Source organism: Gadus macrocephalus, chromosome 7 (assembly GCF_031168955.1).
Source record: "Gadus macrocephalus chromosome 7, ASM3116895v1".
NCBI classification, from domain to species: domain Eukaryota; kingdom Metazoa; phylum Chordata; class Actinopteri; order Gadiformes; family Gadidae; genus Gadus; species Gadus macrocephalus.
The window spans coordinates 19,349,809-19,376,097 of record NC_082388.1 but is presented as its reverse complement, the minus strand read 5'-3'; the positions used below and the strand labels follow the sequence as shown (position 1 = coordinate 19,376,097).

Sequence of the window (26,289 nt, the reverse complement as noted above, 5' to 3'; positions counted from 1 at the left end):
CCAGACTGATGGGTGAGGCTGAACCCAGCCATCATCCACACATGGGATGATGGCATCATCTACACATGGGATGATGGCTTAACCCAGCCATCATCCACAAACACTCCCTCAAATGGACATGCACCAAACCTTATTTTACACACATAATTAAAACTTTGAATAATTGTTGAAGTCCCTTATCGACTTTATCACAAGATACACAAAATATAGCAAATAGTATTTGTATGGACACTAGGCCTAGCTGCTTATTTGTTCAATGGTGCCCCCTTGTGGACTGTTTGTGTAAAGTACAAAACAGCGCAGAAAAGGCACAACAAATAAGACACCCAACACGCTTCTTTATGTAACATCTATTTATTACCACAATAATATGAGAAATTTGGAAAATACAAATATCCGTTTATTTATACTTCTGAAAATCTTGAGTAATAAGAAAACAAGAAAGAAAAACAATTGAGGTTATATTGTTTTTATCCCAAATTTAAGAAATCGAAAGAATCTACGGTCAAACCTACATGAGAGACACACACACCAAATCTATACATGCAGAGAATAAATCTTGCTACAATTTCAATGCATACTGTCATTACATGTCTACCACCTATCTACCAAGATAACAAGAGAGAAGAGAGTATCACAACGTGCACCGACAGATGAACAGTGAAAATGTGAATGGGAGCTGGTAAATCGTCGCCGCCCTGTGGCCGACCATAGACATTATCTCGGGAAAGAACAAGCCCTTCCTTAGTTACTACAAAAAAATAGAAAAACCAAAACCTAAACCCCATATGTTCACGATGTCCCCTCATATTCTGCTGATTCCAGAAGTTAAAAAGAAGAGATGTTTCATTACGCAAAAATAAAAAACACCTTGATTCACAACAAATATCAATATTGTGATTTAGTAAATAAGACGAGAGCGCTGAGAATAACTGGTTTGTCAGGTCAGAGCTCAAACACAAACACACGCACACTTCCCCATACCTGCGCCGGATGACAAGAGCCCAGGGGGCACGCCTTGGTTGGCGTTTGAGAGCACTAGAGCAGGCCGTTTAGAGCAGCGAAGAGGGAGTGACCCACACAGAGCGGGGGGCCAGTTCAAGTAGCACCCTGCTGTGGAAGTTGCCGCTCCCCTTAAGCAGACCAGCCCCCCGAGCTGAACAGCACCACCCGCCCCCCCGCCCCCCACCGGACCCCCCTCTTATGGCCTCCGCCTCCCCACACTGGTTGGGAGGCGTCCCGCTTGGCGGCTCAACCTAGAGGGATGAGCAAGGTGTGTGTGTGTGTGTGTGTGTGTGTGTGTGTGTGTGTGTGTGTGACCGGCGAAACCCAGCACCTGCACAAATGGGTACCCTTAAAAAAATAAAAATAAAAATGTTGGCGCAGATGAAGTGCCGACGTGTGAACTGAAGATATCTCTATGTCTCGGTTATTATGATGCCGCTAACGTCTAACAAGCAAGCAGGGGGACGGACGGATGGGAACAGGAAAGGGGGGGGGGGGGGGTTATAAAAAATAAAAACAAAGAGTATAAGGTAGAACATTGAAATAAAAAAAGCTGTGCGGCGCGATGCCCTCCTAGGCGCGCTCCCCGCGGATACGGCGGGCCAGCTGGATGTCTTTGGGCATGATGGTGACACGCTTGGCGTGGATGGCGCACAGGTTGGTGTCCTCGAACAGACCCACCAGGTAGGCCTCGCTGGCCTCCTGCCAGGAGAAAGGGTGGGGGGGGGGGGGGGGAGGAAATCAGGTTATTCCTGTTGCTGCTAATTATTCATTGTTTTGTTCACGTTAACATTTGGTAAGGGTAAACCTCTGTAGGGCTGGGTGATACAGGAAAAGATATGATCACGATGACCTTGGGGGTTTTACACAATATTAATTTATGTCACGTTATGCTTATGAACTTAGAATACCATTCTAAACAGTCTACCTGCTTGTCGTTTCACTGAGGCATATGGGAATTAAAAGTATGAAACAAGACTAAAAATAGTTTTCCTAACTCACTTTCCAACCTCCTATTTCGATCATTCCAAGGGCATAGCTTGTCCTTGTGTTTAATTCAGCTTACACAACTTGAATCTTCATTTCATGACAATAGCATCAAAGATACAACTATCACCAGTCCCTGTGGTTTGACTCCAACATCAGGCCAGCACTTGTAACCAAGCGGAGGTGATCGTACCTGCAGGGCCCCGATGGCCGCGCTCTGGAAGCGCAGGTCAGTCTTGAAGTCCTGGGCGATCTCCCTCACCAGGCGCTGGAAGGGCAGCTTGCGGATCAGCAGCTCAGTGGACTTCTGGTAGCGACGGATCTCACGCAGGGCCACGGTGCCGGGCCTGAAACAAGCACGCAAACGAGTAGGGAGACGGTGAGAGGTCTTAATGGGATGGCAGGTTGGTCGAGTGGACAAGCATTTGGCCTTAGGACGAAGGAGGAGCCATTTTGAATACAGAGCTTCAAACAAACTAAATGAGGAGGAGCCAGAATTTCATATTGTGAAATTCTGTGTGAATATTCTTTCTTACTTTTCTGTTGACTGGATGATAAACATGTTTTTTAAAGTTTAATTTATAAACTAGAACACATCATTAATATACATGGGCCAGTAGAGCTCAACTGGATGCGCAAGGCAATAGCACAGCCAGGGTTAGGGGTCTGATTCCCAGTGGGCTAACCCACCCATTCTAAAACATATTTGCATTCACCAAACAACTGTAATTAATCTCTATGGACGTGAACCCACACCTTAGAGAGCAGGGGCTAGACCCAAGCAGAGAGGAGGGGCTGAACCTGAGCAGAGGACGGGGCCAGAGCTGAGGAGGGAGCAGGGGCTTCACCTGTAACGATGGGGCTTCTTGACGCCGCCGGTGGAGGGGGCACTCTTACGGGCCGCCTTGGTGGCCAGCTGCTTACGTGGAGCCTTTCCTCCAGTGGACTTACGAGCGGTCTGCTTGGTACGGGCCATGTCGCTGACTTATCACCTGAGAACACAAAAAATAATTAAGTTTGTTTTTCATTTTTTTCTTGCCCTTGTGGGGGCTTGGGTAAAGGGGTAAAGTGTCATAAATATTTGGCCTGTTAAGCCCTTTGAGACGGTAATGGTGATTAAGGGCTATACAAATAAAATTTAATTTAATTCTGTTTATTTATTTATTTAATCTAAAGTGCCTTCGGTTTTTCATAATAGCAGCACTTCCCACTTCCCCATTTTTATTAACATTTGACTTGTAATATAGAAACTGAAAATGTCAGGCTACTTGGCAAATTTATACTTTTTATGGTTTAGGCTGTTTGTTTACAAAAAAAAACGTATTAATTTCTTTCCGTTTCATCACAAACGATGTGAATTGTGCGACGCCTCAAACGGGGTTCACCTTGGGAACCTTCTTCACGGTCTGGGTCAGACGGTCGGGCAGCTGTTCAGAGCCTCCGCCAATGCATCCACGGACGTGTGCGACACTCATATCCATCAATCATCGGTGAGAATCAACCAATCCAGAGAACTAAAAGCTATTCGCGGACCAATGAGGTCATAGTCTGCAGCGCTAAAGGGCGGGCTCACCACGCGAAACACCGCCCCCTTGAACACGATTATGGCCGCGGATGAAATGTAGGAGGAATCGAGCGAACCTACCAATATACAGGCAAAGAGCGGGACATAAACTTTCAAATTTTTTAACAAAACAGGACAATGTGTAAACATGCGATTATCAGGACCCCATAGAAGACAAGTGTACCTACAATACAACTAATAAACCAAATCGGAAATAATGATATTAGACGCAAAACCGCGAAGCCAAAGTGGACATGAAAGTGGAGCGGACATTTCTCAGTGGAAGTAGAAAGCCTTTCCCTGCCATCGCGGAACGAGATTCTTCCTTTTTCCAGCGTCGAAATAAAAGCCTATTTCGCGCTAATAATGTCTTTATTAAGTATAAACTTGTAAAATAAGAACGTTACTTGTGGTTTAGTGAGAAAAAATCGGAACAGGATCCAACTTACCGGGGTGAATATGAAGGTTTTTAGCGCAGGGATATACGTGTTATGGTTGTGTAGCAGTGGTAGTGTTTACTATCTCTCTCACACAATGGAGGAACATGGCGACCGTGTCAATCATCTGGCTCCCACAATGCACCGCGGTCAATGGTACACAGTACCTCTGGTTGGTTTCGCTGCTCAGTGTACTTTGTGTTGTTGGTCCGGACGGGGGTAGTGCGATACAAAATATTATTAATTCGCTTTATATATAATTGTACTCTGTGTTGTTGGTCCGGACTAAACGATACGTGTGAGCAGTGCTGTACAAAATATTATTAATTCGCTTTATATATCCGAGCGTTGCAACACGTCGAACTCAACATCAGTTGAATATGTGACTGCTTTCATTTCTAATGTTTCGTTAATCCGATTTTATAGATCGAAACGTCATTTGTTGGTTATTGAACTGACGTTCAAAACGTGACTTGACTTTATGAATTATGAGGACTTCTGCACAAACCAATATGAAATACTACAACAATTTAGATCCATTTCAATTCAAATCAGGGCGTTTACACCATTTATTCGGAGAAAGGTCCAAGTTGTTCAAACCCTCGCTAATATAATTATTCAGCGAATGTTTCGCTGTATATCAAGATTATTATGCCACTTTCAGATCGCCTCCAACTGTCCTTCACACACACACACACACACACACACACACACACACACACACACACACACACACACACACACACACACACACACACACACACACACACGTTGATTTGGATAATAGTATATTAATATGCAGTACATGAACATCTCTGTGTCTCCAGAATGCTCTTTGTTATTGGCCTACTCAGTCTTTATGAGAACAGAGGTTAGTTGGTTCATAAACGTGTCAATGTTTCTTCATGTAATACAGTCTTGTTAGGACCTGCCTGCCAGCCTACAGAGCTTTATCCACACTAAAACGAGTCAGAGTTCAGCGTTATATCCAGTCCAGCAGGCATGTATATTCTCAAACCACGTCTCAAAGAGACGATAGGTCTGATTGAATCATATTAACTAGAGAAATTTAGAGACATGGTTGCAGTACCACCAAGAAGGTTGGTTCTTTGATAAACTGTCAACAAGTTCGCAGGACAAGAAACACAGATGAGATTGGTTATGGATGGAAGCCTCTTTCGACCTCTTCGAAAGGGGGTCGAATCAGCGAGCTCATGATTGATTTGCGAATTGGTCTGGCAATGTCAGGCTGCGTTCACGCTCTTACCTTCAAACGGCCAATTTGGACTTTGGTGCATGTGTTATTGACTGCTTCTTGCCTTCATTTACATTGCATTGTCTTAACGTTTCAGTAACATGCAGCCCCCCCAATTGCTGTTAGATGCTCTGTGAGGGCTGAAAGCAGCACTCAACTATTGTTATTCTTGGGCCTTATTCTTACTTGCTATCTTTTTCCCCAAACATTTTGGGACCCCACTCTCCTTCCAAATTTTTTCACCGAGACTCCATTCCACTTTGAAAATGTTCATATTAGCTTAGCTTTGAATCGCGAGCTACCATTCAAAACTCTCTTCTCTTTCACTTCAACTAGGCCTACTTCAGATTTCATAAATTGGTAAATTTCTAACAGTTAACCTTGGTTCAAACATTTAACAAATCAACACACTTTGACTTTCAAATATACAGAACAGAATTTCGATATAGTTCATACTTTTTTCAGAATCAACACTTGTTTCATTGGCGCTAAAATCGATTAGTCGATAAAGGAGATATGATTGTGGCGTGTGTGCCTATCCGGTGTACTTCGGGTAGGAGCTTAATGCTAACCTGCTTAAAAACTATATTTTTCACGTCATGCTATCTACACAAACGATATGTCATATGAAAGCTGAGACTCCGAGGGGTCCAACGGTACAAGGCTTATCATTTTGTGAGCTTATCACGATTAACTCGATTGGAAAGAATGACGTCAATAACACACTTTTCCTATATTAGCCCCCACACACACACACACACACACACACACACACACACACACACACACACACACACACACACACACACACACACACACACACACACACACACACACACACACACCTGAGTGTAATACTGACTTGATTTAACCTTTTTCAAACGTTATCAGCTCAGCTATTCTATATTTGATCTCAAATGTATTCAAACTTTATCCATTTACTTATTTTGCTTCAATCATTTTACATTTCTTAAATGGTGTGCATGTTTACATTGTTTGCTCCATTTAGACTTTGGAACACTTTGACACTTATGGAAACATACATTCAACCTCACTTTGCACTACAGCTCTCACCCCATATTCTGCAGGAAATACATTTTCTAGTTGTAGATTGCAATTTGTCCGGCTATGCCTGGCTAGCGTTTCATTGCCAATGCCGATTAACGTTTTTGTTATTGCAATAAAACACAACTTATTCTGGCACGTTTAATAAATGTGATCTTATAATATATGGTAAATGTATATTATAAAATACTCTTTATTTGACACAGAAATGTTTTGGTTCAACAGTAGTGTAGGGTGGAAATATTGATAGTTATAGATATGGCAATATGCTTGAAACACGCAAACATTTGAGGCATTAGATGGACGATACGTAGTTGAAAAGGCATCTCTGAAGTATTGCATGATTAATATATACCTCCTATTCCTGTCAAATTAAATTGTATAACAAGCAGGAACTCAATATGTGCTTACGGAAGGCTGTTCTATTTTTGTCCTCATGAAACAGGCTGAGACCTGTCTGTTAGCAAAGGTATTTACACAAGGGGAAGGGAATACTGCTGGAACAAAAACCCCAAACTGATGTTCACATCAATTAGACATTTGTTTAAATATAAATTCTGGGACCTTAAAATCTTCAGGTTGGCATTATCTTTGAAGAAAACATTAATACACCCGTTTAAGAACAGATTTTATTGTTTCTTTATCATATACCTTTTTTAGAAAACTCAATTTTCAAATATGGGTGCTTTACATTCAAGTAAACAGCGCTTCTTAACTTTGAGAGCCTCATCTGGACAAGGGTTACAGGTGTATTTAGGTTAATAGTCAATGTTGGCTGACGGAAGCAAACAAGGGAACTTTGTAAAAAGAAAAACTGGGGCCACCAATAACTAGAATTTAGAGCAAACCAGAAAATGCAATTCTGAAAATGCTCAGCCCCATGTTACTATAAAAACAATGATTGAATGATTAATATTTTTGTCAAGAAATCATTGTACATAAAATGGAATAATCTCTAGAGTTTATAGCCCAAGTGTTAACAAACAGGATGTGACAAATATTGAGGTTAAATGTTACACCAGAATCTACTTGTGGATTAACCATCAATTTTTAATTGCTTGTAATATAAGGGGGGTATAAAGGGGTGTAAGTGGTAGCAACGTTAGGTCTCAAGTTATCAACAAAAGAAAGTTGGCAAAGCGTTATTTATCGCCTTGTTTGAGAAGACTTTGTTATCAGGTTACTTTATTCAGTTATTCCAGTTCACGTATATTCTTCGAAATGGATGAAAAAGAGAAGGAAATATAATCTTTTACACAACTAATATCATCAACAGCCATTCACTCATTCAGCTTCCTCCTAATCCTGTGCAAGTGAGTACTCCAACCAGTCCGTTCACAAACTGCTTGGTCCCTCGTACAATGTAGAACAAACAAGAACCAAAAGAAAAATCAACATAAATTAGAATTTCAGCAATTCCAATTTTTCTGTATATTTCTTCTCTATAGCAAATGTACATAAAAATGGCACAGTCACACATAGAGCAAAGACATTAATAAACACTATATTTGCTTGATCGTCAATCTTTCATACTCTGCCCTCCCCAGTTCCCCCTCAATGTTTGAAAACTTTACGGACAGTGTATCTCAACCATCTCATTGGGCTGATTATACTGAGGCCGGAAGGGGTTGGGGCGCACAGCGCGGGGCCTGCTGACTAACGGGCCTCCTCCCACACGGACTTGTGCTGTCACATCCAGACGTGCGCGATGGAGAGGGAAGTACACAGAATTGTCCTGTAATAGACCAAGATTACATGCATTTCTAAAATGCAAAACCTTAATCCCAGTTAATGCTTGTACCCAGCGCCTAGTCTAGAAAAAATAATGAAAAAAATGAACATAAAACCTTTTGCTCGTCTTCTATTGATATAGGCTGTTTGTCCAACATCTCTGCAGTGTCTTGTTTAATGTACCACATTGTCTTTAGTGTATATATATATATATATATATATATATATATATTTAAGACTATTGTCCAAATCAATCACCACAACATGACCGGCTGGACAATAGACACTTTCCGGTACATTTCATACTTTCTGTAAAAAGTCAATTTTTTAAGGTTTTAATTACAATTCATTAAAAATACGGGCCAACAAAAATAATGGTCATATGACAGTCCCCTGTCCTGCAGAGGCTGTTCAATGTCAGCTTTTCTTCTACGCGGCATAAGTTAATTTCGACATCCCTGCCAAACACAAAAGAAAAGGGGTCTCTCCTATTCTGTACATATTTCGGTCTCCGGCCGTGCGATGGCCAGCTCCGCCTGGAGGAAGGCACCTTGGCCCAGAGCCGTGGTGTAGGCTCTGTTGCTGTGGACCGCGGTGAATGCGGGAGTAGGGAAGGTGCCGTGGCCCAGCCCGCGCTTCTGGACGGGCGCCTGTGGCTGAGGTACTTGGTGGTAGTCGTCCAAGTTGTCATAGTGCGAGGGGGCCGCCTTGCCGCCGCGCTTGTGGTAGGAGTAGTCCTGCTCGGCGTCTGGCTGAGCCGGGGCGTGGAGCGGTGGCGGGTCCCTCATGCTGTGAGAGCGCTCGGGCTTGGAGCGCGCCGGCTGCTCCCTCCAGGCCGGCTCCTCGGGGCCGTGGTAGCCGCCGCTGGGGGCCTTGGCCTGGTGGCGGTCGGCCTCGGGGCGTTCGTAGCGGGGCACAAAGCCCCTCTTGTTGGGGTGCTCCTGCTGCCAGTGTTTGGAGCGGCCGGATCCCCCGCAGAGCTCGTCGGCGCCGTGCTGGTGTTTGGCGTCGTGCGGTGCCGAGAGGCTGTGGCTAGAGGAGGCGGACAGGGAGTTGGACGACTGGCACCTTCTGGAGTCGCCCTGATTGGTCGGGCCGTCGGGCCGGCAGGTCTCAACGTACATCAGGACGTCTGCGTCCGGTGCCAGGCTCCTGGGCTGGGGGTGTCGGCCCTCCTTGGCCTCCGCCGCCGCCATCTGCGCCGCCTTCCCGGGGTCCGACTTGCTGCGGAGGTGCAGGCTGTCGTAGCCCGAGGGGTCCGGCGCCGGGTACACGCCCACGTTGTCGTACTGGGACAGCACGGGCCCCTTCATCTTCTGCCGGGCCCGGCTCTCCCTGCGGATGGAGTGCATGCGGAGCCGCTCGCACTCCTCGGGGTCCCAGGACAGGTAGACGGGCCCCCCCTTGGGGCCGTGGCCGGGGGGCATGTCCCTGCTGACGAAGCTGTGCTCCTTGCCCGGCGGGATGCCGTGGCGGGAGAGGTAGTGGTAGCCGCTGGCCTTGCTCCCCGAGTGGCGGCCCAGCGTGCCCCCCAGCTCCCGGCTGCCGTACGAGTGGACGTGTCGGAGGCGGATGCTGCCGTAGGGGTCCACGTCGTAGAAGGGCGCCTCCAGCGGGCTGGAGCCCGAGTAGGGGCTGTAGCGGTACTGCACCCGGCCGTTCTCAAAGTAAGGCTGCAGCTGGGTGACGTGGTAGTCGGCCTGCGCGGCCTGCTGCTGGGCGGCGGCCTGTTGCTGCGCGGCCTGTTGCTGCGCGGCCTGTTGCTGCGCGGCTTGCTGCTGCGCGGCTTGCTGCTGCGCGGCCTGCTGCTGCTGCTGCTGGAAGGCCTTGCAGGGGAAGCCCGCCCGGTGGTAGAAGAACAGCTCGTCATCGGGGGGGACCTCGGTGCGCAGGACGGGCACCGTGCGGATGGCGGAGGGCACGTGCATGGAGTGCACCCTGCGGATGGTGGGGTACCCGGGGATCCGGTCGGCAGAGACGTAGCCCTGGCCCTGGACCAGGTGCCCGGGGGAGATGTACATGCTGCGGGTGTGGTTGCTCCGGGACTTGATGGAGTGGTGGGTGGACCTGGGCCCCAGGGTGCTGTAGCGCCCGTCCATGTGGGCCCGGTACGCTATGTGGGGCTCCGACTTGGAGACGTAGGAGTGGTGGGGGGCTGCCGGCGGCGGCACGGCGTCGGGCCGGTAGTGGTGCTGCGCCGGGGCGGGGGGGCCCACGGGGATACTGCCGTGCTGGTGGTGGTAGTAGGCCGGTCCGGGGGGCTCCAGCGAGACCGCCTCCCCCTGGGTGTGGTACAGGTAGGCCGGCTGGTGGTTGTTGGACTTGCGGGGGGACGGCGGGCCGTAGTGGGGGGTGTCGTCGGGGTGGGCGCTGGGCATGGACCCCTCGCTGTGGCTGAGGGCGGCGGCCGCCAGCTTGCTCTCCATGGTGCGGACGGGCGGGGCCGGGGGCGTGGGGCCGGGGGGCTCCCTGGACGGAGGCTGCGGCGTTTCGGGGGCCCCGCGGGGGGGCTGCGTTGGCTCGATGGCCTCCCACGGCTTCTCTGTCGTCTCCGCTGTGGTGGGAGCCACGCGGGCGCTCACCTTGGCCTGCGACTGAGGTTGGGCCAGCTGGGCCACTTGTGGCCGGGGCGGGGCGGGGCCGTAAGACTGGGGAAGGGGCGCGGTGTGGGGGGCGGTCTGGGGCGCGGTGTTGGGGGCAGTGTGGGGGGCGGTGTGGGGGGCGGTCTGGGGCGCGGTGTTGGGGGCAGTGTGGGGGGCGGTGTGGGGGGCGGTGTGGGGGGCGGTGTGGGGGGCGGTCTGGGGGGCGGTGTGGGGGGCGGTGTGGGGGGCGGTGTGGGGCGCGGTGTTGGGGGCAGTGTGGGGGGCGGTGTGGGGGGCGGTGTGGGGGGCGGTGTGGGGCGCGGTGTTGGGGGCAGTGTGGGGGGCGGTGTGGGGGGCGGTGTGGGGGGCGGTGTGGGGGGCGGTGTGGGGGGCGCTGTGGGGGGCGCTGTGGGGGGCGGTGTTGGGGGCGGTGTGGGGGGCAGTGTGGGGGGCGGTGTGGGGGGCGGTCTGGGGCGCGGCCTGGGGCGCGGCCTGGTTCGTCTGGGGCACGGTCTGGGGCGCAGGCCCTTCCGTCCTGGGCGCTGGCTGTGAAGCTGACTGGGGTGCGAGCGGGGTTGCTGTTTGGGGGGCTGTTTGGGGTGCTGTCTGGAGTGCTGTCTGGAGTGCTGTCTGGGGCTGGGTGTCCGGCTGGGCTGGAGGTGTGGGCTGAGTGGAGGGCTGGGGCTGGGGTTGTGGTGGATGCTGGGACAGGGAGAGGGCCACCGGCTTGGGCTGGTGGGCCATCAGCGAGTGGCGCTCTGTGGGCTTCGGAAGGGTTGGGGGCGGCACGCTCTCTCTTAACTTGACCTGGGGAAGAAAAATATAAAGAAACACTTGTGAATGTGAATACGTGTACTTTCTCTGTGTTTATGTATTGTAGGTAAAGGCTTTTTTCGAATCAATGAATGTTTTACTATTCTATGTAAAACATAGATCTATGTCAACATGTATCTAAAATTGTGCTATTATTTTACTTAAATAAAACCCTGAAACATTAGAAATACCTAACTACTATTCACAAGAAGTTGCCGCAGCTCAGAGTTAATCAATGAAAAGCCACTCAGGGTTCCTCTTTGCCCAAAGACGGAGCCAGCAGCCGTACCTCAGGAGCCGGCTGTGGCGCGGCAGCGGCCCCCTGGCAGCGGGCCGTGCTGCCGGGACCCGAGACGGTGGAAGACGTGCTGGTGCTAACCGGTAGCGGCGCGGCGCCGCGGGGCTGCCTCTGCTGCCTCTCTGGGCTCCTCTGGCCGAGGGGCCCCTGGCTGGTGGAGCCGGCTAAGAGGGGGCCCTGGTTCAGAGGAGCGGGAAAAGCTGTGGTGTGTACGCTGAAGCCCGTCTCCAGGGTCGCTGCTGGCGAAGGCTTGCTGGCGAGCGTGTGGCCGGGTGGAGGGTCCGGGCGCGTGCAGAGGGGTTCCTGCGGCGGCGGGTCCCCCCCCGAATGGACGGCCGTCGACTTTGGTTTCGTGGAGCTTCCGTCTGAGGGGCCCTCCCTGACCGAGCGAGGCTTGGGCTGGGGGGCCACGGGACAGGAGGGCGCGGCCTCCAGCGCGGCGGGGGACTCGCTCTGGACCTGAACGCAGGCTTGCTGGGCCGATTCGGCCAGGACCAGGGCCAGCATGCGGGCGGAGGTCTTGGGTGGGGGAGGGGGAGGGGCGGAGTGCTGGGCTGCAGGGGCGAGAGGAGGAGGAGGGGCTGGGGAGGGGTCCTTTGAAGTGTCCAGTGCTATGGCTCCTAGGGGGGTAGGGACAAATAAACAAACAGGGGGAACTGTGGTTGTATAGAGAGAGAGCGAGAGCGAGAGAGAGAGAGAGAGAGACAGAGAGAGAGAGAGAGAGAGAGACTGAAGAAAAAGACGAGGTGGGAGACGGAACGCATGCAGGCTCTTCGGGAGCAGGAAAGAGAAGGAAGCGTTAGGCACGGTGCTCAGGCATCGTGCGACAAGACGTCGCTCAACTGAATTCCATGCAAGGAGTAAGAAGCATAAACCTGTGGAGCTAAACCTACAAGAAGACAGGCATGCATTGTTAAAAGCCAGAGTGAGCACCATACATAAAGGAATATAACAGAAACATTCTCGTGTGTGGTATGATTATGTGTGTGCTTGTGTGTGTTGGCGGTGGCGTTCACTCCACCTACCTTGGTGCTCTTTCGCGGCGCCGTTCTGCGGTGGCTCCGAGCTCCCTTTGAGTTTCGACTCCCGGCTGTCGGCCGTGGCAAGTTTGCCCTGCAGCTCCAGCTGGAAGGCCTGGCTGAGGCTGGCCTCCCCGCCGGGCGACAGCTCTGTGGGGAAGAGATCCGAGGCGGACAGCCAGTCCGCGCTGGCTGACTTCCCGCATTTGATGGGCGAGACGGCCTGCGTGGGTTTGTCCGTGTACGAGTACGACGTCGTCATCATCCTCATGCCGCCCGCCTTCTCTCCGGCCGTGCGTCCGGGCTCGGCGGGCGGCAGCAGGAAGTTGAGGGGCCCCAGGGGGAACGGCGAGAGGGCCTCGTCGGCGACGGACGAGGCGCTGCCCGAGCCCGGGGTCCTGAAGCAGAGCCCCTCCCCTCCGGCCGCGCCCGTCGTCTCGTCCAGGGGGAAGGCGTAGGACGTGTCGGGGCCGCTGCACTGGAAGGACATGGGGTCAAAGTCCAGCGAGGCCACGCCCATGTCGGGCGGGCTGAGGTCCACGTCCTCGCCGCCGTTGGCGCCCGAGGCGGCCGAGCAGCGGGGCGGCGAGATGAGGGCCGGCACGCGGATGGGGCCGTCGTCCCCGTCGCTCTCGCCGCCGCCAGCCGCCGCCGCCGCCGCCGCGTCCAGGTTGTCGTAGGAGTCGGACTGGCGCCCGCGGCGGTGGTGGTGTGGGTGGTGGCCGCCGTCCAGGAGCTCGTTGGCGAAGGAGGGGGAGAGGGCGTCACTGCTGGAGCGGGGCCGCCGCGGACGGTAGGCCTTGGACTCTCCTGGGGAAGAGGGGCAGAGGCAACGGCTCAGTCTGGGCTCTGGAAGGGATGTGGGTGTCGACACTGAACTGAACCACTGGACAGGATCCAGTGGGCTTAAGGCTATAAGGGTACCGAGACAGAGAGATTTATGGGGCGTTACCCTGGACGTTGTGCAGGGACGTCAGGGACTCTTCACTCTTGGCCGATCTCAGCGTTGCCGTGTCTCCTCTCCCACCTGGAGCACAGCGTGGGGGGGGGTGTTACAACGACATCACAGAGATGGACCGGAGATACTTATAATATATGTAACGCATTTAATAAGTATTCCCTCTGACTGCGACTACTGAAAGGGACATTGTCCTCTCGCTCTTGGCCCAGTGTCAGGTCTATTCATGGAGCCGTTTTTCATAATTAAACTCTGCGGGGCTTACACAGGCTAATGCTCAGAGGACATTGAGCAGCTCCCCCCTAGAGCCTCAAACAGGCAATTTAACGGATGGCTAGTAATGCCATAGGTGCCAGGATGTAGTCGTTATATAATCCCAAATCGACAAGAGTTCGAATCAATAATAATGGATTTATTAAGTCTGGAAATGATGTAAAGCAATGATTAAATTCAGGATAGCGGGCAGCAGCCCTTCAACTGATGCCGTTTGTTGTTCTATCGGTAGCAGCAAATATTCACATTCTAGGATACACATTCCTGTCCTCTCACCGGCTAGGGCCATGGCTTTGAGCTCGCTGGGCTCGCTGGGGTTCCTTTGCAGCTTGCGTTTGGACATGGAGGACGACTTCCCCAGGTTGAAGAAGGACCGCCAGCTGCCCACCGGGGACTTCTTGGCCTTGACCGGAGGCCTCTTCCTGGGAGCCGGGAGGGAGACAGTCGGGTTAGATATACGTCTGCTCAAACATGATCCATGGGTTCACTATATACTAGGTACTTTTTTTTTTAGACAGTAGACGTTATAGACAAATATAATGGGAAGCATTGATTGACACTGCTGGCATTAGCCACGTCGGCATTCAACTCTGCTGCTTGGCGTTGCGGAGTGTGCAGTGCTTGTGTTTTCACACTGTAAGTGTGAAAACACAAGCGATTGGTCTTTTGGCGGATCGTGAGGAGAGAGAAATAAATACAAAATTCTAGTGGGTTGAATAAAAGCAGGTCATGTAGTCATGCAGGACCATTTCAATCCCAGAAACAAATGCAAAAGCACAACTTGCCGAATGCAATGTTCTGACCTAGTTGCCGAACCCTTAGGTAAAATTCCCTTTCAGACTCATGCAGTCTCACTCTGCACACCCGCTGGGGGTGAGGTGAAAAGGTGAGGGGGGGGGGTTACGTACCTCTCGGTGGGAAACTCGATGACTGTGTGGAACTTGCCCTGCAGGGCGGCGGGCCCCTCGCCCACCTCGATGTACTTGCTGTCCTCAGTGACGGGGGAGTTGATCTGGGCCTGCGTGCGGGCCTGGGCCTCCTCCAGGGTGAGCAGCTTTGTGGAGGGAGAGGACACCAGCAGAGACTTGGGCCGCGACAGCGAGTTGTGGCCTGGGGGCGGAGGGAGGGCAGGGTCAGGTTTCTGTTCCGGGAACCTTTTCATTCTCCCCTAAGCTCTACTTTACATTTGACATTTACCTTTAGTGTAGTCAACAGTCGCAACGTAAATGCTATTCCGCCCGTCTAAAAATGAAACGTCCCAACAAAAACATTTTAGAAAGACCGCTTGCTGGGAAAACATAATATAATAAATGCGTTATTGGGTGTTTGTAATGAATACCAGCAAACCAACCAAAGCTGACTATTAAAAGCAAATGGGAGAAGATGTAGCAGGCTATCGTTGAATAATCACAGATGTATTTGGTAACATTTGTTGTTACCCTTTTCTTTAGTCTTTAAGTCCACAGGAATGTACTGCCTTTTAACAAATCCAAACAGCTTAAGAAACTATGTCTTCTATAAACCACCAGAACTACACCTAAAAGGGGACAGCTGCTGCCACAACACACACAGACACACACTAACACACACACACACACCTGCGCCCTCCCGTATAAGGGAGCTGAGCTTGGCGCTGAAGAGCACGTCGGTGTGGTTGAGGATGAACTCCACCACCACCGACTGGATGCGCACCTCCATGAAGGCCGCCGTGCCGCTGAAGCAGGCCGACTCGATCTGCTTCGACCTGGGGGAGGAGCGAGAGGCGAGAGGCGGCAGGGGGGTGGATGGGCAAAGGCCAAAGAAAAGAAGATACACGTTACTTTAAAACATTGCTAGAGTGGGCGGCAAATGAGCCAATACGACTTGTTCTGAATAAGGTTTGAAGCCTTTCCGAAGCTAGAAGTGATTCCATCTCTTTTCCGACCCACTTTCCTGTCTCTTTTCACCGTCCTGCTCTCCTAAAAGGTAATCCTACTAATTACTGTATAGTAATTCTGAGTAATAAAAGGCAAAAGTGACAAGCAGTGAATGTGTGATTCAGAGCCACGTCACTGTGGAGCAGATGCGCGTTAGGCTCCTTGCTCAAGGATGCGTTCAGGTTAGTCTGCGGATGTTGGGAACCAAAAAACAGCACTTTTAGGGACAGAGTAAGACCCTAACCACTTCTACCCTAAATATCACATGGAATAAAGACGCCATGGAGAAGGAGGAATATCAACAGAAACACAGTGTGCTCGCCCCCCACCTCAGCAGGTTGGGTGCCCACACGATGGCCAGGTTCTTGCTGTGCATGTTGGTGATGTAGCTGAACGTGGCCAGGTGCGACAGGTGTCTCATGAGGAACTCCAGCGTCCTGCGCACATCAAACACCAATCAACGATTAGCACGGTTTACTCTGGGGTGTACACCCTGGGCATGCATATCCTCAAGCGGCCACCGGGTGGGGCTGTGACTCTTCACCGGACCTGTAATGCGGCGGGGGCAGCTGCTGGATGACGTCATGGATCTTGATGAGTCGCTCCTCGTCTGTGGCGGCCGATACGGCATCCTTTAGGTAGGGAATGATAGAGAGAGGAGGTTAGAGAGAGAGAAAGAGAGAGTATGTTAGAGAGAGAGAAAGATAGAGAAGGGTAGAGAGAGAGAGAGAGAGAGAGAGAGAGAGAGAGAGAGAGAGAGAGAGAGAGAGAGAGAGAGAGAGGAGAGAGAGAGAGAAGGGTAGAGAGAGACAGGGAGAGAGGGAGAGAGACAGAGACAGAGACAGAGAGAGAGAGAGAGAGAGAGAGAGAGAGAGAGAGAGAGAGAGAGAGAGAGAGAGAAGGGTAAAGGGAGAGAGAGAGAGAGAGAGAGAGAGAGAGAGAGAGAGAGAGAGAGAGAGAGAGAGAAGGGTAGAGAGAGACAGGGAGAGAGGGAGAGAGACAGAGACAGAGACAGAGAGAAGGGGAGAGAAATCAAGCGTTTGTTTAACAGTAACAGGAATAGCCCAATGAAAACAACACCAAAGTTAAGATACGTTACAAGGGGAGGACATTAACGAATACAGATTCCAAACCCCATCCCCCCTAAGCGTCTCCCTCCCTCCGCCCTGTGTCCTCATCCCCGCTGCCTCCACCGTGTGTAAAGCTGCCATAACAACGAGCAAACATCTCCCTGTCCTCAGGGACGGCCCTGTTGTGTTTGGAGAGCGGTTTCTTATTCCACGTCGCCCCGAGTGCAGTTCCCCACATTTGTAATGACAGGGTGCACTTTGTTCAATGCTATTATTCCAGGGGCGCCTCGCAGCTAAAGCGTTAGCGCGTGAAGAAATAAGATATTGCGTTCCCCCGCCTTCCCCGTAGCTGCCTGAATGGATTCCTAAAGGAGAATTAGGCCTGTAGATTTGAACGATTGCAGTTTGTACTGACTCTGAGACCCACTGTTGTTCCTTGGTGGGGATACAAACACGACAAGTCCACCTTTATAACCACATTTATAAACAAATTAAAAAAATGAATACAAATCTACCAACAACATGGATGATGTTGGAAAGAGACTGATACACATACAGCGGGGGAGAGGGGGAGAGGGAGAGAGAGAGGGAAGGAGGGAATGCTTTTCTCAGTTGGTCACAGGGGGAAGGTAGGGTTTCAGATATGAAGGCAGGGTTAGAGGGGTGGATGGGGGGTAGCCTGAAAGATGCTTACAGAGAACTTCTCATAGAGCTGGTAGGTGAGCAGCGGGTTAGGCAGCTCTCGAAAGTAGAGCTTGCACAGTGAGCCCACGCAGTGGATGTCCTGGATGTACACATCTTTGGTCAGGTCGGGGATCTGCTCAGAGTCAAACTCGTGCCTGGAGTCAGAGGGAGAGGGACAGGGCGCAACAAAGAGGGAAAGAAGGAGAAATCTCGGGTTAGAAAACACCTTTTGGCTCTGTCCCCTTGTGACTAATGTAAATGCTAACAATAATCAATGCATACACCAAAGGGTTTGAAGCCTTTGTGCTTATTTTCTTCTCCATAACAGAACTGTGACACAAGTGAAGAGTTTCAGATAATCTACTGATAAGTTACGTTGATATGTGTAAATAGAGGATCATGCTTCACAGAGTGTGTAAATGAGCTTTCACAAAAATCTAACGATTGGATATTGCTCCAAAGCCCTCTAAAACCTGAATCACACAACTCTAAATCCTAAATCAAGGCACACACACACACACACACACACACACACACACACACACACACACACACACACACACACACACACACACACACACACACACACACACACACACACACACACACACACACACACACACACCTAAATACTGAATCTCACACACACACACTTATACTGAATTTCACCTATACTACGCGTAATCGAAAAGATTTAGCATGATCCTTTTAGATTACCCGCACGGTCAAAAGCTTACCCAATACTATGCTAGCAGGAAAACAACAGGTTATAGGGTTGTTCAGCAAGACATGCTTGTACCTTTGCTCTTAAAAAGGAAGCCTCCCTATCACATGTCAACCGACGAAAGGAATGTCAATTTTTATGATGGCAATAGGCCTTGCAATAGGCCTTGGAGGAATATTAGCAGTATAAAGATGGGGATTGTGACTGGGCTCGAAATCCTGCTTCGAAGTGTTTGATTTCCAATATGAAAAAAGGGCATAAAAAGACACAAACTACAGATACATCAGTCAAGGCGTGAGCGTTTACTGGCTTTCTGGCTGGCATGTTTGGGCTACCTGCAGTCAACCTAGAGAACATGCACCCAACACATTTCAATTCAAGCCGCTGCGAGAGAGAGAGAGAACCAGGAACAGAGCATCAACAAACAAACACCTCAGGAAGGCGCTGCGTTGTTCCCAGCCCGTGTGGATCCCTACCTCAGCTTCTGGATGTTGGACGCGATTCCAGAGAGGCGGTAGATTCCATCCACCACCCCGTGCTTCTCGAGGAACTCTGTGCAGCTCTTGAGCACTTGAGGAACTGAGGGGGAGGGAAACAACCAAAAAGACACAACTTTAGCTGCATATCAACACACACATGCGCGCACACGCACACACACACACACACACACACACACACACACACACACACACACACACACACACACACACACACACACACACACACACACACACACACACACATCCCAACAACTGTTTAATTCAATGTGTCTGCCAGAGGTTTGGCGACAGCCACAAGGTTAATAGAATTCTGAAGGTTTCGGTATTGGATGTGTGCAGTATCTGTCCACCTGAATTTAAATATGGAGCAAATCGTGACGCCAAGGAAAAAAATACAAATACAATAAAAGCACTGGCATGTCATGGACTACAGCAGGGGGAAGTCTGACACAAAAAGGCTGTATCCCAGTAAGGTCTCTGTCGCTATTGCTACACTTCCAGTATTAAAACCACGTTTCTAACCTTAACGCCTGTTAGTCAAGGGGAAGGGTTGTAAATATTGTCTGGGGAAACTGTTTTACTTGACAACAGTACATAAATGTTTGCGAGGACTTCTGTCCGACCTGATTTGTGTTGTGTATGTAGGAGAAGGAAAGTGCTGCAGACATAGCAGTTAATGGCCCTGGATCGATAGCACACATGCCACTGTCTCACACACACACACACACACACACACACACACACACACACACACACACACACACACACACACACACACACACACACACACACACACACACACACACACACACACACACACACACACACACACACACACACACACACACACACACACCCGGCTTAGCTTGGGCTCTGTCTGAGTGATTGTATATACATGTTTAGATGAGAAAACAACAAAAAGAGCAAGAGGGAGAAATAGAATTGTAAATCATCCGGGGACCTTATTGCGAGATAAGGGAGTGTGCAGGCTTGTGGTGTGGGAGATTTGTGTCAAAACGCACAAACACACAACCAGCTTCCCAGGCCTCCCACTCATCTCACACATCGTTCAGTGATTGTCAGAGAGAGCGAGAGAGAGCGAGAGACCAGCTAAAGCAGCTGTTTCTACCAAATTCCACACATAGACGAGCACTAGAAATAAGAGACACCCAGGGAAGGAAAGCCCAATTACTTTGCATTCCCAGGCAGAGACACAATGTCAATAATATGGATAAACTCTTTCTGCTGTATTTTTCGAACTCAGTGCGACTTCATCACCTATATACATATTGCTTATATATTAGCTCATATAGCTCTTCTCGGAGCAAGGCGGAGAGGGATGTTGGCAGCAGTGGAGTGGGATCAGGCCACCAACTGAACTGAGTCACAGAAATTGATCACATCATGTCTTATCTAAGTGTGTCTGAGGTGTTATGGCTTTCTTTGGAACAAGGGTTGTTGAGTGAAATGACACACTGCACGAGGGGAGGAGCACCAAGTCTCACACAATGCAAATGTATCACAGAATATGATACAATATCGCTACAAATTTTGTTATAACATAACTGTGACAGAGAGAAAGAAATAACTGAGGCACACGAGTCCCAACTAGGCGTAGGTCCAGGCACGTCGCCTTGTTCCCGACAGCACCAAGTTGTATAACAGCATCATTGCATTGTGGAACTCGATTTGACGTCCATAACAGAGTGGATGGCTACATAACATTGTGTCCTCCTGGACTCAAGCATTGTGTAGCTCTGATTAACAGCGTCTAACGTAGCATTTTATACACAGTGTAGCATGGGGGCTTCTTAGTTGCAGGTTCATTTTTACTAGGTTTTAAATGTTTTGGGGAGAATATCTAAGAATATTAATTTGAATCAAGCATCTCCCTTCATCATTTTCAGATGATCCACTTTTCTGTCAAAGTTTGTGAACAAGCCCATGTATATTCTTGAAATTTTCATTACATACCAGTTGTTCGGTTGATTAATAGTCATGCTATTTCTAAATAAACTCTTTTCCACAAATGATATGGGGGGAAAAACAATTATGCAACAATGAAGTCTCACTAGAGAAAAAAATAATCAATGTCTCTCGCCATGTCAATAATCGCTCACTGCTAATGCTTAACGTCCATCAATTAAACAGTTGTAATCAGTCACAGCTAAACCCCTTACAAGCACTGTGGGAACAAATCTACCGGAAGCCTGAGTGGGAGGAGGGAGGGGGGGAAGAGAGAGAGAGAGAGAGAGAGAGAGAGAGAGAGAGAGAGAGAGAGAGAGAGAGAGAGAGAGAGAGAGAGAGAGAGAGAGAGAGAGAGAGAGAGAGAGAGAGAGAGAGAGAGAGAGAGAGAGAGAGAGAGAGAGAGAGAGAGAGAGAGAGAACGAGGCAGAGAGCAGGGACATAGAGTAAGTGATTGAGAGAGAGAGAGACACTATAGAGTAATTAAGGTGTTCCTTTCCTTAATTGAGAGAACAAAAAACGCGACAGTGTTGAGACAGTGAAACGGACCGAGACAGAGAGAGAGCGCAAGGCAGAGAGGGAGAGAGAGAGGGAGAGATTAACTCATGGTCCTACCGTCATGACCAGAGTTCAGCAGGTGCTCTCCCAGGTCACAGCCGAAGACCCTCTCCCGGAGGATGCCCCTCTGCTTCAGCTTCTGCTTGGTGGGCCGCGACTTCATGAAGGTGCGGAGGAAGGTGATCAGCTTGCCGTGCTTCTTAGACACTGTGGAGGGACGGAGGGGACACACACACGAGGTTAGAGCCTAAAGCGTTGGTACATTCTTTAACCCCATTCCCAGTGAGTTGCATCACAGTATTGTTGAAGTATAGAATAAGTATAAGTATAGTATAGTGTAGAGAGAAATATTGATTTTTTTGACACGCTCTGTTACAGTCCAGCAACTTGGATTTTAGTCTGAATAAAAGTAATCTAATAAATCATTTAATTATGCAAAAGTTGACATTCAAATGAGAACATGGTGTTAAAAAATAACCAAGGTGCCTACTGGAGTCTAGCCGTGCTATCCCAAGGCCTCACGACACACTGCACTGCCTCAGCCTCACACTAAACAATGTATTCCAATACAATAACACAAAACTGTCCTCACACGCTGTAGCCCCCCGATCCGGTAAGTACACCGGCCCCCTCTGTTTCCAAACCAGCTCTTTGTGCAGCAGAGCTATCAAGTACTATTCCCGGCACCGAATCTCCACACCAAGGTACAAATGGGGTCGGCGTATTTTTTCTCTTCCTTTCGACCTATTGTGGATATTTTAACCCTCATTGGGATGGAAAGCCCTTTTCCATTATGCGTGTGTAGTTAACTTGAAGCGTAAGCTCTGCTACTGAATACCAACTCCTAGGCAACTATAAAGGCATTCTTCTCAGCAAATACCAGGCCTCTTTTCTCCTCTTCGACCAAAAACCCTGAAAAAACTGTCCAAAAAATACCTCAAAACAAACAGCTAATCCGAAAAGAGCTACGCTTCTTAAAGTTTGGGACCTGTTGTACAAACATCCGTTTTGTGTAGATGTAAAACAAAATAAATAAACAAGGAGAGGGTTTTGGGATCATCGGTTCCAAAAACCCTCTTCTGCACCACCCACTGCTTGTTAGCCTGCAGGGAGAAGCCCCAAAACTCCCTCCCATGCTGTCAAGTCCTTCTACTCTGCTACTGCCTAGTAACTGTGGCCATTGAGAAAGGAAATGGAACTTCGAACAACAATTCAGGCTATAACGATTAATAGATATTTATTTTTAGGATTATTATTTTTGGCATTTTCAAGCTTTATTTATTGACAGGAAAGAGTTGAAATGGGGAGACAGAGAGGGGGGGGGGAAATGACCTGCAGTAAAGGTCCACGGGCCGGACTCGAACCCACGACCACTGCAACGGAGGCCGGAGCCACTATGGTATGCGCTCTATCCACTACGCCACCGGAGCACCCAACAATTAATATTTTATGGAACAGTTATGCAGTAATTACAAAAAGACAAACAGGCGGAGAATGAATTATCGGCCACTGACTGCTGTTTTTGACTAAATGTTTTGGTGACTTTTCCTCTCCATTGTCACAGGGAATTTATCACACTTAATCACAATATTTAAGAAATATTTCAGGCAGCTGCTGCTACTGTATTACATCTTATTCAGGGCGGTTCTAAGCAATGCTGAAGGACTCAGAGGGCATTGTTAAATCTGAAATGCTGGAGCATACATTCTCAAAAATAATCTCTTTTGAAAGGCTTCGATGGGAAAAAAGAAAGGAACTCAGAATTACAACCAGGCTTTCAGAATTACCACATGGCTCAGACATCTAAAATAAAAACGTCTTCCTTGAATTACAGAGCCCTTAGCCTTCTCTCAACCATTGTTACAGTACAAGTAACTAACTTCTGAGTAAAATGCGCCTCAACTGGTGAGCCCATTCACAGTATAGGGGTGACTGCATACAATAGGCCAAATGTGTTGAAATTACAACCACCCAAGTTAAATACACAGTGGTTAGTAGTGCATAGCACCACATGGAAACTGATCCAATGCGTAACCAAGTTTACATAAAGCACCAGTTCGCTTCGCATAACACATGTCTTGTTGAGCTTGCTAGCCAAGCTCAACATGACAAGGTTCTTCATTCTGCATATCACTAACAGTGTGCGTAGTGCGTTACATTACGTGACGTCTGTCCTTTATATCAACGACCTTCTTCAATATCCGAATGGGGCGCAAGGAGCAACGATCCTAAACACATTTTACTAGAGTTCAGAGGGAATGCCAAAAATGATAATCTGGACCTCAGTTATTGTGAAGATGAATGGAATTCTATCTTGTCTAAACATGTCAAGAACACAAAGCGGGATCTGAGATTCATCTCCCTTTGTGGCCTCAGAGGTACCATGTACTTTGACCAAAGACACAGCCACTAATGTATCCAATGCAAGATCCCCCCGGCCAAGCAGGAGAAGTCATCATGGTCGAGCAGGTTTATTTTTCTCTGGTATTCCAGGGGCACATTCCTGCTCCTAATTTGAAATACAGTCCCCGATATTTCCGCTCTTCCAGAGTTTTAGTGAGCAGACCTGCCATCTTTTCACCTGCACCCGCAGCATATGGTTATTCAATAGAAAAGTGGGTCATTCATTTGGGTGGTCATTCTCCTATGTTGTATTTTCATTGAAAATAACATCCCATCAAAGAAAGTTTGTAGAATCAAGTCAATATGTTTAATATTTGTCTAAATGCGCAACCGAAAAGGGCTATATTCTGGGATAATACAACACGGTAAGGCACTGCTGTGCTGTTCTTCTAAATTCTACAGTGACAACTATGTTTAAAAAACAAAGAAGCAGGTTTGTATATGACCCACGGGCATTCAACTGCAACATTTATAAATCATAAATCTATCCTTGACAAATGTCTCTCCGGTAATGCTTGGTCCTCTGGCATGGAGACTTAAAGGCACCCAGTGCAACTTTCGAGGCTTAAAAATAAACATTCAATTTCTAGTCTTTTTTACACGTAGTAAGTTTCAATAACTCCATACCATTACATACCGACATTTAAGCAGCAAAGATGAGACGTCGTTGTGTGGTGAGAACTGATACAAAATCGATAACAACAACAATGCCGCCATTTTCTTTATTTTTTGTAACCTACAATAAATAAAGCAGGCTTCCAGTCAATGGAAAAATGGCTTCTCCCCACCGGCGATTGTTGTTGTTTACGATTTTCTATCAGTTCTCACCACACAACGACGTCTCATCTTTGCTCCTTGAATGTCGATATGTAATGGTATTGAGTTATTGAAACTTACTACGTGTAAAAAAGACTAGAAATTGAATGTTTATTTTTCATTGAATGTTTACATAAAGTTGCACTGGGTGCCTTTAATATTAACAACACCGGGTATTTGCAAAATGAATGCACACCACGGAGGTAAACAACTCTTCGCAGATGTGGACGAAAGCCCCTGCTAGAATGCCAAGCATTCGTTTTAAATATTCATCTGTTGGTGGTAAGTACCATTACAGAACAGCACAGAGTTTTTTTGTGTTTAAAAACAGAAAACCCTTTCCTTTCAGCTTCTCACTACCACCCAGAGTTACACTACAACCCTCCCAGAGCATTATGTAGCGCCAGCACTCCACTTGGGCTTCGAGAAGATCCACAGAACGACGTTAAAACTAATTTGCTGTTAGTGTTGCATCACAAGACCTCGCTGGGCCTCGCCATGCACGTGATCAGGCATCCATCAAGAGGCTGCAGCGATTCAATTGAAATTTTCTCCATGGATAAGGCGCTCTCCATCACATGAGATGAAATAAAGACAGTTAGGTGTACACGGACTGCTCTGTGAACCTAATCTCGATCCTAAAGTGCAAGGTTTAAACTTCTCAGAGTGGGACATGGAATGATGCGGACGGGACTGGACGGTGAGGGAGAAGGATAGACGGAAATATATATCATAGGAAAAAAACCGAAGGATATTGATGCCCCTGGGCTCAGTCATTTGCACAACATCAACTCATACCTTAAGTTAACATGGTAATTCACAGCCTCACACCATATTGTTGAACATAAAGCTGAATCGTTGCCTTCTGTATCACCATAAATGTCGTATTGCAAGATCCTTGCCAATACACAGTCCTGTAGGCTGGGGCTCTTGTCCACTATGCTAAACGCTTTGTGTGTTTGGCTTCCAAAGCAGTTGAAAAAAAGGCATTGCATCACATGGTGCACTGTGATTAATCAAGCTCAGCTGTCATTGGGCGGTGCTCAGTGTGAGTCTCGGTGTTAAGACGGCTTCCAAGAATCTGGACGAGTACGGATGACCTCTCAGCAGTTACAGCTAGGTAAATGGACTGCATTTATATATACCTATATATATATATAGGTAAATGAGAGCCAACAGCCTATCCCTGGTGTTTGCATTCGTATCATTTAACCACTGCAGGAGGTTCAAGCGTTTATGACTCATTTTGGAATTACACTTTTCTGAAGGCTTAGTTAGTAGATCACGATATTAGCAGTAACTCAATCCCATTTTGTTTGCAAGCTCCTCATTACTGATATTCTTCCAACTAGGCCCTTTACCCAGGAGAGAGTTCAGTGGCAGGTTTGGTGCGTGACTCAAATGAGTGTTTAAAGAGAGAGGAAGCCAAGCATTACAACACCATCATTCCGTTCATTTAGCCAGGCTTTACTCTCTCAAAGAAGAAGCTGTAGTCAGAACAGTAATCAACATTACAAAAAGAAATGTAATCAAGACATGGTTTAGGGCTTCATGAGTCAGAGCAACAGCCAGGTTTTAAACACAGAAGAGCTCGCACCATGATAGCACTGAGCTCACGTTGTCAATGCTGTCATTTAGCATGTAAGAGTAATGTGGTAGTAGGCTG

At 48.6% G+C, this 26,289-nt stretch overlaps 2 protein-coding genes across 7 annotated transcripts in view; both read right to left on the bottom strand.

Moving 5' to 3' along the window:
* Positions 1 to 335: 335 nt before the first annotated feature.
* On the bottom strand, positions 336 to 4,164 carry h3f3c (H3 histone, family 3C). Its single transcript, XM_060057188.1, has 4 exons — positions 4,006 to 4,164; positions 2,841 to 2,984; positions 2,186 to 2,339; positions 336 to 1,707 (listed from the first exon to the last, which is right to left on the bottom strand). The coding sequence occupies exons 2-4, from the start codon at positions 2,966 to 2,968 to the stop codon at positions 1,579 to 1,581; spliced, it is 411 nt and encodes a 136-aa protein (XP_059913171.1). The 5' UTR covers positions 2,969 to 2,984; positions 4,006 to 4,164; the 3' UTR covers positions 336 to 1,578.
* Positions 4,165 to 6,924: 2,760 nt separating this feature from the next.
* Positions 6,925 to 26,289, bottom strand: part of arhgap32b (Rho GTPase activating protein 32b) — a 78,648-nt gene continuing 59,283 nt past the window's right edge. For all 6 annotated transcript variants that reach the window (XM_060057179.1, XM_060057180.1, XM_060057181.1 and 3 more), the window contains 12 exons: positions 21,462 to 21,611; positions 18,858 to 18,960; positions 17,668 to 17,812; positions 16,453 to 16,535; positions 16,233 to 16,340; positions 15,586 to 15,731; positions 14,896 to 15,097; positions 14,264 to 14,409; positions 13,709 to 13,783; positions 12,763 to 13,566; positions 11,729 to 12,357; positions 6,925 to 11,433 (listed from right to left, as the gene is read on the bottom strand). In XM_060057179.1, coding sequence (XP_059913162.1) covers positions 8,533 to 11,433; positions 11,729 to 12,357; positions 12,763 to 13,566; positions 13,709 to 13,783; positions 14,264 to 14,409; positions 14,896 to 15,097; positions 15,586 to 15,731; positions 16,233 to 16,340; positions 16,453 to 16,535; positions 17,668 to 17,812; positions 18,858 to 18,960; positions 21,462 to 21,611 — 5,492 coding nt within the window. In that variant the 3' untranslated portion in view covers positions 6,925 to 8,532. The remainder of the gene's footprint in view (positions 11,434 to 11,728; positions 12,358 to 12,762; positions 13,567 to 13,708; positions 13,784 to 14,263; positions 14,410 to 14,895; positions 15,098 to 15,585; positions 15,732 to 16,232; positions 16,341 to 16,452; positions 16,536 to 17,667; positions 17,813 to 18,857; positions 18,961 to 21,461; positions 21,612 to 26,289) is intronic.

What these genes read in the sequence shown, in the direction of transcription:
- h3f3c (XM_060057188.1), bottom strand. Translation starts at nt 2,968, where the DNA reads ATGGCCCGTACCAAGCAGACCGCTCGTAAGTCCACTGGAGGAAAGGCT. An exon ending in AAGAAGCCCCATCGTTACAG is followed by an intron (nt 2,340 to 2,840) that starts GTGAAGCCCCTG and finishes TGCTTGTTTCAG; the next exon opens with GCCCGGCACCGTGGCCCTGC. An exon ending in CGGCCATCGGGGCCCTGCAG is followed by an intron (nt 1,708 to 2,185) that starts GTACGATCACCT and finishes TTCTCCTGGCAG; the next exon opens with GAGGCCAGCGAGGCCTACCT.